Below are 11,020 nucleotides of genomic sequence, written 5' to 3'. Positions count from 1 at the left end.
AGGGAAAGAGTGAGAGGATGGTAAAGAAAGATAGAGAATGAGAATTAAACATAGTTTATACGTTGGAGGAGAAAAGAGAGATAGAAAACGAAAAGGAGAGGAGAGAGAGAAGAGAGGGAGAGAGGTATAAAGAAAGGAATTAAAATAGGTTTATAAGATGGAAGAGAGAAAGAGGTCTGGATGGACGTAGGAGGAAGGAAAGAGGAGAGAGAGGGGAGTGACTAAATAGACGATGTAGAGGAAAGAAAGCAAGACACGACAGAATGTCGTTAACACAACAGAGGTTACAAACACACACACTATATTAACCTATGTCAATTTTTTAAGGAAATGCTTACAACAAAACACACCCTCATTAAAGTACGACAGATTTGCCACGAGGTACATATACGAATAAACGAATTCATACCACATGAAGTCTTCGAATACGAATGGGACACTTCCACTTTAATTCCCACCTTTTTTCTAACAAGTCCTACAAGAGTCTGGCTATGTCGAAGAAAGGTATAGACCTTGTGTTCAAGTTTTATATACCTAAAAAACGTCAAAATCCAGGGATAACTCAATTGCTCCCGGAGCTAGCTAATTAATGAAAGAAAAATGACCGGAGTTCCACCGAGACTAGTCCAACCACCAAGCTCAGGGTTCATTTAAGTTTTTTTAAACCACATCACATCGGCTTGGTCCTCTTGAAAAAAAAAAAAAAAAAAAAAACTTGTCCAAAAAAAAAAAAAACTGCCAAAGGGGGGGATTATTTTACTTCAGAAAATTTTTTGGCCCTCCCGGGGGGGGGGGGAAGGGGGGCCTTTTAAGGCCTAAATTATTTTGGAAAAATTGAAAAAAAGGGAAAAAAAAGAAGAAATTTTGGGAAACGGGAGGGGTTGGTTTCCCAAACCCCGGGGGGGGAGATCTTAGGGAGCCCCCCAAAACCCCCCACCAAAAAAAAAAAGGGGGCTTTCCAGGGGGTTCAGTTTTCCCAGGGGGGGCGGTTTTTTAAAAAACACCAACCAATTCCACACAAATGCTTTTTGTTTTTTCGCTTTTTTTTTTCAGCCCTTTTTTAAGGGGGGGACAACAAAAGGGGGAAATGAAAATTTTGGAGTTTATGCCCCAAAAAAAAAGGGCACAAAGCGACATTACCCATCCTTAAGAAAAACACCCTTTTTAAACACCCAAGGGGGGAAAAAAACAAGGGGGGGGGGGGGGTGGGCCCCCCCTTTCTTTTTTTTTTAACTTAATAGTACAGGGGGGGGGAAGGGTTGTAGAGGTACCGGGGGGGTTGGGGCAACCAACTTCCCATTTTTGGACCCTTTTATTAATTTTTGCTTTCCTTGCCGTGGGGAGGGGGGACTTCTTTTTATTTTTTTTATTTGGTTTTACCAAGAAAATCCCTTTTTTGGATGTCCATTTTTTCTCCGCCCCCTTTTTTTCCAAAAAGGGGCGCCCCGCCCCGCCGAAAAAAAAAAAGCTTTAGGGGGCACTTTTGGGGTTTTTTTTTTTCCATTTTTTTTTTTTGTCAAAAAAAAAAAAAGGAGGGGTTGGGCGAAAATAACCAGAAGAGAGAGAGAGAGAGAGAGAGAGAGAGAGAGAGAGAGAGAGAGAGAGAGTGTAGAAGAGTGAGAGAAACAAACATGTAATGCATTAAAATACAATCCATTATTCCAGTGAAGAGTTTTTATATTCTTCAACATTTCTATCTCTCTCTTACGTTCTCTCTCTCCCTCCCTCCTTCTCCCTCCCTCCCTTTCTCTCTCTCTAGCTCTCACCCTCTCCACTGTTTCTCTCAGTCTCGCTTTGTTTCCACCCCTCCTTTTACCTTCCTTTATTATTTTTTTCCTCCCTCTCACCTTCTGTTTTCCATCTTTCCAATTTTCTCCTTTCTTCTCTCCCCTTGTTTCACCTTTTCTTCCCTAAGTATTCCTCCCTTTGAGAATACATCTCTCTCTCTCCCTCCCTCTCTCTCTCCCTCCCTCCCTCTCTCCCTCCCTCCTTCCTCTTCTAACTTCTCTCTGTATTTTCCTCTCCCACCTTTTCTCTCCTTTCCCCGTAAAAAAAAAGAAAAAATCTATCTCTTTTTCCTTCCTCTTCCCCCTTTCCATCCTCCCCTCTCTCCCTTCCCGTTAAGTAAAGAAAGAGGGGGAACACAAGAGCAAATTGCAAATGGCTTCACCGGTATGAGAACTAATGTATGGGAGGAAGTAAACACGTTAGAATGCAATTTACACATGTAATTTACCATCCGAACGAAGTAGGAGGGGCTTAAGGGAGGAGAGGGAAGTTTGAGGAAAAGCGAGAGGAGAGAGGCGGGGAAAAGGAGGAATTAGGAGAGTAGAGAAAGAGATGGAGACAAACAAAAGTGATATGTATCTACAGTTCATTCATAGAAGAGAAGAGAGAAAGAGAGCAGAAAAAAAACAAGGAATTATTGAGTACCTATCTACCTAGGGGCTATGGACGCAGAAATTATTGAGTACCTATCTACCTATGGGCTATGGGCGCAGGAATTATTGAGTACCTATCTATATATGGGCTATGGGCGCAGGAATTATTGAGTACCTATCTACCTATGGGCGTAGAGAAGGAAAAGAAGGGATGAAAGTAGAAAGAGGAATAGAGGGCGAGGGAGAAACAAAAGAGGGGACTAGAGAGAAAAAAGAAACAGAATTACCTATAGTGTACGGAGGTAGAGGAGAAAGAATAGAATAGTTTAAAAAGAGGAGTGAAGGAGAGGAGAAAGAGAATTATAGTGCAGGGACAAAGAACAGGCTTTATACGCGACCTGGGAAAACTGGAAAACCTGGAAAAGTCATGGAATCTGAAAATCGGTCAAAAAGTCATGGAAAAGTAATGGAAAATCGTAAAAATTTAAAGAAAACCTGGAAAAGTCATGGAATTTGCGACCCGGTCAAAAATTAAAAAAATGTTCAAATTAAATATCAAGTTTTTCCGAAAAACGGCCTGCGGCGCATTCCCCCACTTATTCCTTGACGTTCTGCATATTGCATATTTTATTTAAATGAAGGAGTAATCTTACTGATTTTTAAGTACCTCCGCCCCATAATTTTCTGGAAAACTCATGGAAATTTTCTGGAAAAGTCATGGAATTTCATTCCGGAAAAAGCGTATAAACCCTGAAGAAGACAAGGGAAGGGAGGGAATAAGATTATGGGAAAGGCAGAATGGGAAATAAAAATATACACGGGGATTTAGAATGCGACTTTTGAATTGGTGATGGGGAGGAGGGAATTATGAAAAGGGGAATAAAATTAAAACCTTGCTGCTGTTCGTATACGAATAGAATAGGAGAGAATAGACTAATTGTTTTCCCGTGGAAAAAAAATGAAATAATTGTTGCATCTTGTACTTTCATTGTAATAAAAAGAATGATAAATTACTTCGCATAATAAGGGACTTATACTGTAGTAGAGCTTAACGAGTAGAAATCTATTTTTTGTCCTATCCTGGTGTTGGCGTTTTCATCCTTACCACCTTGTGCTGTAGAAACATAAAGAAACTCCAAACATTGAATATACCTGCCAAATAGTTGGTTAAAAGTTAGAAAATAGCTTTGACAAAAAGTACAAAAACTGATGATATCCCTTCAAAAAACTTTGGTGTTGAGTCTGGCCTACAGTACAGGAGAAAAATGAAGCTCGAGGTGGGGGGGGGGCTTGACCCGATTTTTCGGAGTCTGACATACAGTAAAGGAGAAAAATCGAGCTCGAGGAGGGGGGGCCCGGGCCTCCTCGGCCCCCTCCCTAAATACAGCCCTGAAATACATGGGTAGGGATATCCAATTTTTACAATCTAGAATTTACGTAGGTATGTGTGGTACAATGTGGGTACATATAGGTAATTATTATGTTACATTGTTACATGCAATTTTTACAATCTAGAATTTACGTAGGTATGTGTGGTACAATGTGGGTACATATAGGTAATTATTATGTTACATTGTTACATGCCTCCTAGGTACCTAATTATATTTTTTACAAAAATCATACGTACGAGTACCTATTGTGTTATTTACACTAGTGTACAAAATTATTTTACATAGGTACTTATTTACAATACACATTCATAGGTAACCCCATATTGATGGGGATAGTTACAGCATTTTTTACAAAAATCATACGTACGAGTACCTATTGTGTTATTTACACTAGTGTACAAAATTATTTTACATAGGTACTTATTTACAATTCACATTCATAGGTACCCCCATATTGATGGGGAAAGTTACAGTGAAAACGGTGTTAAAAAAAAAAAAAAAAAAAAAAAAAAACAATTGTCAGTCTAGTTAGTTTGGAGAGTGGCGCGTCTGTCTTGTAAGTGCAAGGTGGTGGGTTCGATTCCCGGGGCGGATTTTATCCGAAACTAATAATGCTCGTTCTCGGAACGGCTGTCTTTCTCCTATCCTGTCTTCCTTCTCTCTTCGCTTTCGGTACGAAGTTACAGTGAAAACGGTGATAGGTAGGTGATACCTGTTGGATACAGCTGGTAGGTCACAGCAATCAATCAATCCATCAATCATCAAATACATAATAAAGAAATCTACCTACCTACCTAAGTTTAAATTTTGAGCACAAGAGGTGAATAAGTAGAGGAAATTCAATCAAAATAGTGTTAAATTTAAAGGAAAATATCAAATACCTACCCAGGTATCATTAGTTCTTTAGACAAACACTTTGTCCCTACCTATTTATAATATTCATTGTCATACGAATTTTTATACTTTGGAGTTGACGCAACTGGTCGTTCAATCGCATTCACAACTGAACCCCAATTTCCAAGCATGGAACCGAAAAAACTTCAAGTCTGCCGGGAATCGAACCCGGGATACCCGGTTTGCAAGCCTAAAGAGATTAATCGGAATATAGATTGTTTACAAACCCAGTGGAGGGACAGCGCCCAATATCACACCCACTGAATAAGACACTCAGTAGGGGAACAGCGCCCAAATGGAACCACAGACAAAAGGCGCTAACTTGGACCCGAAGCCACATCTGGCATCTCTCACGAAATGAGCCACCTCAAGGTCATCGCATTGACCAACAACACGGCAACACTGTACAGATATACAAGGGGAGGGGAAGTGGGCGGAGCTTGGTTCAAGGTCACGCCCCCTCCAGGGTCGTCACGAATAACGCTGCTTGCCAGAACGACGGCGTCTCGGCTGTTGTTCGGGACGATACACGCCTGTAACCAATAGAAACATCGGAATCAGTACCGACAGCATCGCTCCTCGGCCTTTTGGCTAAGATCAAAGTGTGTCTTTGTACCGACACCTTTGTACCGACAGTACCTAAAGCTGTATCCCAAACACAAAAAGACCAATCTGAGGCTTAAGTGTAGGGGCAAACGGCCCTAAAGGTAGGGATTAAGGTTCTACGAATCTACATCAGCTGTGTCTACACAAAGTCGACCGTCGTCCGTTGATCGATGTCGATTGACGAGGTGAATCCATGTTGTCGAGGCAGAGTGGACGGTTTCAGTCGACATCGACCGACGGCTGTTGACTATGTGTGGACAGGGACACAGCTTAAGAGTTTAACAAAAACCTGATACAGTGACACAAGTAACTTATAGGTACTCTTCACAGGCAGTAGCAATCCCCCTTGACGCAGTCCAGAATCGATGGTGAAACTCTCGGTCATTCCCATTTATAATAATTATCTTATAATTATTATAATTATTTAATTATTTATCTTATAATTATTTAATTATTTACAAATTGATTAGTAATCATCTCAACAGAGCCTTACAGCATATAAGGCATAAGGTAAACAAATCGTAATTCACGATAGACGAGACTAAGTTACTTGTGTTCTTCTTTTCAAGCTGAATATTCAAGTCACGTCAAAATCTATTAGTATGACACAGTGGCGTTAAACCCATAAATGCTGGTGCTCTTACCGGAGTCGTGGTAGCTTTAGAGATGTTGAACGCCGTGGTAGTGGAGGTGTTGTGGGTTCGAGTCCCGTTGCATCTTTCCCTGTACTCTCCTATACACGCGATGTAAGCTATAGCGTGAGGTATGTAGCTTTGATCCATGGTACCTGAAGCAGAGAAAGTAAGTTATCTTCAGCTAATTCGTGCTTTGTGTTGCTTCAGATTCAGCTGACAACTGATTCAGGATCGCAAATACACATTGTCCAATACCTACAGTACCTACACCTACACAAACAACAATAATTATTCAAGTTCAGTCATCTTGAACTGGTTGTTCTGTTGAACTAGAAATTTCATCAGAACTTTCTAACTTCTAACCATGATTTACGAGTGAGGCGAAACTCGGGCTGGTGCAATTTAATGAAAAATCCCCAACAAAGAACCTTAGTCAAATACAAAATAAAGTAAGCAGGTTATTTTCAGCCTAGCCTAGCCTATTAGACCTGTTAATAAACACAACTTGAGCAACACCATAGGTACCCTACTTTATCCAAACCCTATCTTACCCGTGAGGACGTACACAACAACTCTGCGGCTTAGGTGTAGGGGCAAATAGCCTTATAGATCGAGTTAAGCTTACCCGTGAGTAGGACCGAAGCTAGTGGCCCGCTGGAAAACACGGGCACATCTTCCCCCGAGTGTGTCGCCCAGTGGCGTGGTACTCCAGAGCCGTGCACACTGTTCTTATCTCCTGCACTGGAGTTAGATGGCACCAGGCGCGGATGCGAGTAGCCAGGGCCGTTAGAATACAGGAGCGTCGAGTAGGGGAGGCCGTCGATGTCAGAGACCTTGCTATCCATGCCTGATGAGGAGAAAGCGAAAAAAGTGTTATTAACAATGTCAACTTGTAAATGTTAACTAGCCTTGCGTTTTAGTAGGTCTACTAGGTAGGTATGTAAGGAAAATTGAATAAAATATCTACTCGTATGTATTAAATTATTATGTAAAGGTGTATCCAAACATAATCGACCGGCCGTCGCGTTGATCGACGAGGTGAATCTATCTTTGTTATCGAGTATCAATCAATCAAAATCAAATCATGGTATCTTTGTGGTAAAGCAGAGAGCTTTCTCATAACTTTGTGGGTATCACAGTATTACAAGTCTTTCATTTACTCAATCATCATATTTACTATCGCTCGTCTCTTAGACTTGTAATGCCGCCACTGGTCGCTACTCGATTAAAGTAGCTACTCAATTGTCCTCACGAGGCTGAGTGCACCCCGAACTCCAAGCACAGAGCCGAAAAAACCTTGTTTACAGACAGACACACACACACACACACACACACACACACACACACACACACACACACACACACACACACACACACACACACACACACACACACACACACACACACACACACACACACACACACACACACACACACACACACACACACACACACACACACACACACACACACACACACACACACACACACACACACACACACACACACACACACACACACACACACACACACACACACACACACACACACACACACACACACACACACACACACACACACACACACACACACACACACACACACACACACACACACACACACACGGACCAATGCCTGAAACTTTGGATTAAGGCTCTAGGGACCTCAAAACGTGTTTTGGCACTAAAATCTGATCATCGAAAATTTGACCCGATTACATTACTTTCCTTCCTATAGGATAAGGAAAGTAAAAACTCGTCCTACTCAATTACTTTCCGTGTCCTCTTCTCTCATCAAATTTTTCGCCCCCAGAAATTTGAGACGTAGATTGCCCTCTCATTTGCCACAAGGAGATCTGCGTGAGTGCATGTCCTCTCCATTTGGCCGCATACCAGGAGATTTTCATGCGTCTGCTCACTGCCGCATTTAGATTGCCCTCTCATTTGCCACAAGGAGATCTGCGTGAGTGCATGTCCTCTCCATTTGGCCGCATACCAGGAGATGTTCATGCGTCTGCTCACTGCCGCATCCGCATCAGGTTGCATAGGTTGAACAGTGTTTTACTGTGACGTTAAACTCCTTTGGAAACGCGCACTCGAGAAGTGAAGAGGTTGGGATAAACATGTAATTAATCATCTTTCTACTTGACGTTTACGTACCAGCAGCACCACCGACACACCATGGAGATAGATATATGTAGATTTTTACCTCATGTGTGTGTGCCTGTGCAACTTCAGTTTAGCCCTTTGATGTGCTTTGGTGTTGAGTTCATTACAGTTCACCTAATGCAGTAATGCTTGGTGACTTTGTTCCTCTAATGAGAAATAAAGAGTTCAAAACACAGGGTAAAGTTTACAACATACTTTATGAAAATCTCAAGAAGTACATGAGTAAGAGGGGGCCATATTTCAAAAGAACACAGTACGTATAACGGCAGCTCTCTTAAGGTGTGTCCACACATGTCCGTATTCCAACCGGAAAGATGTAACTTTGAATAATTTCCGACAAATCACTGAAGTTGAGCAACGTCGAGTGAGGATTGTATTTGAACAGGACGTTTATAAAGTGACATAATCAATTAATCATGCTAGTTATACCTAGGTAAGGTGATGAAAACAACAACAGACAACGGCTAAAAACAAACCTTACAGTTCAGAGTAACAAATTTGTATGAACGCCGTATAACTATTTAAGTATGCAATATGCGAAGCAAAACGTATTAGTGGAGATGTCTGGTTTCCTTTTAGTGATGTCTAGTTTGTAGTTTCCTTTTATTATACTGAGGAAAATATTGAAGTAGGTATTTGAAGTGTTCTATCTTCTCTTTTACTTCCATGTTACTCTTTTTTCCATGTCTTTCTTTTTCTCTCTAAGTCTCTATTTATTCAAGAAAGAGAGTAAATAATAACAGTGTTTTCCCCTTCTCCCTTCAATCTACCTTTTAATTTAGCTCTATTTCTTCTTACTCTATTTGTATTTCTTTTATTCTCTCTACTGGTTTTGTTTATCATGGCAGGATTCTCAGAATTGAGCTCTTCCACCCAACCTCTCTCTCTCTCACTACTCTTCTGGAAAAACTACCTATTATAACTTCACTTTTTTGCTTTGTCTTCTTTTTTATCTCAGATACCTATTTTTTTCTCTCTCTCTCTCTCTATCTCTATCTCTCTCTCTCGTTTTAATCTCAATTCAATTCAATTTTATTGTGATTGTTACACCAAACACCATTATACACAATTTACAATTTTACCTTTATTTTACATCTCCATTTTACAATTTTACATCTCCAAGAAATACTAAAATAATCTCTCTATCTTTCTCTCTCTCATTTTCTTTTCTTGTCTTTTTTTATCGATTTGAAGATGAGAAAAATTGACCAAGTGATTTTTAGACATCCACTAATCTCTCTCTCTCTCTCTCTATCTTTCTCTCTTTGTCTCTCTCTTTCTCTCTCTCTCGCTCTTTATCTTAACGAATAACTATTCCACATTTTTACCATCTCTAGCTATCCTCTATGAAATACGACTCTTCTTTGTTTTTTTGTTTTGTTTTGTTTTTTCCACCCCAGCTTTCCCCTATGAAAATCCACCTTTTTTTTTTTTTTTTTTTTTTTTTTTTTTTTTTTTTTTTTTTTTTTTCTTAAAGTCTTTTCCTTTTTTCCCTCTCACTTTACTATTTAAGAAATATATCAATAATCTCTCTATCTTTCTCTCTATTTCTCTCTCTCTCTTTCTCTCTTCTTGTCTTTTCTATTATTGATTGTAAGATGATAACAATAACAATCGGCTAAGTGATTTCGGCACATCCACTAATGCACTAATCTCTCTCTCTCTCTCTCCCTCCCTCTCTCTCTCTCTATTAATCTCTCTCTCTCTCTCTCTCTCTCTCTCTCTACTGTTCTTTATAATACAATCAAGACAGAAGCAAGAAGAATTTGAATGAAATAAATCACACAGAAGAAAACGGTTCCTCAAAAGTACCAATGGGTTACTTATTGTATAGAAACAAAAGAAATGATGTTTTTTTACCCAGAACTTGTTGGACGTTCATCTCAATCTTGTCCATCTGCTGTTTGTTCCACACATAGGAGGCCTTGATTCCCCGCTTCCTCTTGTCTCTCAGCCAATCATCGACGAGATTTCGCCCGTCCAGTCTCCGCCCCTCTTCCATGTGATCTTCAGGGTCCTTGGCCACTTTGGGGAGCCAATGTCGGCGCCCTCCCCCGAATACGACCTGAAACAGGGGAAATGAAACAATAGTTTTTTTTGAGAAACTGACTCCTCTGGAAAAGTGGAAGATTGAAAAAAAGGACTTCATTTATAAGGTTGAGTAGTCGAATGGTCGAAAACAGAGTGATAAACGTAGGTACATAAATGATTGACCTTCATTGAGGAAAGTGTTCACGCCCCCTCCAGGGTCGTCACGAATAACGCTGCTTGCCAGAACGACGGCGTCTCGGCTGTTGTTCGGGACGATACACGCCTGTAACCAATAGAAACATCGGAATCAGTACCGACAGCATCGCTCCTCGGCCTTTTGGCTAAGATCAAAGTGTGTCTTTGTACCGACACCTTTGTACCGACAGTACCTAAAGCTGTATCCCAAACACAAAAAGACCAATCTGAGGCTTAAGTGTAGGGGCAAACGGCCCTAAAGGTAGGGATTAAGGTTCTACGAATCTACATCAGCTGTGTCTACACAAAGTCGACCGTCGTCCGTTGATCGATGTCGATTGACGAGGTGAATCCATGTTGTCGAGGCAGAGTGGACGGTTTCAGTCGACATCGACCGACGGCCGTGTGGACAGGACACAGCTTAAGAGTTTAACAAAAACCTGATACAGTGACACAAGTAACTTATAGGTTATAGGTACTCTTCACAGGCAGTATAAGTTACCTACTTGTGTTCTTCTTTTCAAGATGAATATTCAAGTCACGTCAGAATCTATCAGTATGATACATCTCAATCTTGTCCATCTGCTGTTTGTTCCACACATAGGAGGCCTTGATTCCCCGCTTCCTCTTGTCTCTCAGCCAATCATCGACGAGATTTCGACCGTCCAGTCTCCGCCCCTCTTCCATGTGATCTTCAGGGTCCTTGGCCACTTTGGGGA

At 40.9% G+C, this 11,020-nt stretch overlaps 2 protein-coding genes across 2 annotated transcripts in view; one reads left to right on the top strand and one right to left on the bottom strand.

The window, feature by feature from the left end:
* Window positions 1-590, top strand: part of LOC113465345 (tetratricopeptide repeat protein 28-like) — a 22,350-nt gene extending 21,760 nt beyond the window's left edge. The window contains exon 19 of the mRNA XM_026825828.1: window positions 474-590. Within this exon, the coding sequence (XP_026681629.1) occupies window positions 474-590 (117 nt within the window). The remainder of the gene's footprint in view (window positions 1-473) is intronic.
* A 4,126-nt stretch (window positions 591-4,716) lies between these two features.
* On the bottom strand, window positions 4,717-10,295 carry LOC103512326 (intestinal-type alkaline phosphatase 2-like). Its single transcript, XM_008477087.3, has 5 exons — window positions 10,290-10,295; window positions 9,936-10,140; window positions 6,533-6,754; window positions 5,917-6,059; window positions 4,717-5,199 (listed from the first exon to the last, which is right to left on the bottom strand). The coding sequence occupies exons 1-5, from the start codon at window positions 10,293-10,295 to the stop codon at window positions 5,017-5,019; spliced, it is 759 nt and encodes a 252-aa protein (XP_008475309.2). The 3' UTR covers window positions 4,717-5,016.
* Window positions 10,296-11,020: the final 725 nt, after the last annotated feature.

Source organism: Diaphorina citri, unplaced genomic scaffold (genome assembly GCF_000475195.1).
Source record: "Diaphorina citri unplaced genomic scaffold, Diaci psyllid genome assembly version 1.1 scaffold822, whole genome shotgun sequence".
NCBI classification, from domain to species: domain Eukaryota; kingdom Metazoa; phylum Arthropoda; class Insecta; order Hemiptera; family Psyllidae; genus Diaphorina; species Diaphorina citri.
Note: the sequence above shows the minus strand (reverse complement) of the source record. Positions and strands in the feature narration are given on the sequence as shown.

What these genes read in the sequence shown, in the direction of transcription:
- LOC103512326 (XM_008477087.3), bottom strand. An exon ending in GAACGTCCAACAAGTTCTGG is followed by an intron (nt 6,755 to 9,935) that starts GTAAAAAAACAT and finishes TCTCCTCATCAG; the next exon opens with GCATGGATAGCAAGGTCTCT. An exon ending in AGCTTCGGTCCTACTCACGG is followed by an intron (nt 6,060 to 6,532) that starts GTAAGCTTAACT and finishes TCTCTGCTTCAG; the next exon opens with GTACCATGGATCAAAGCTAC.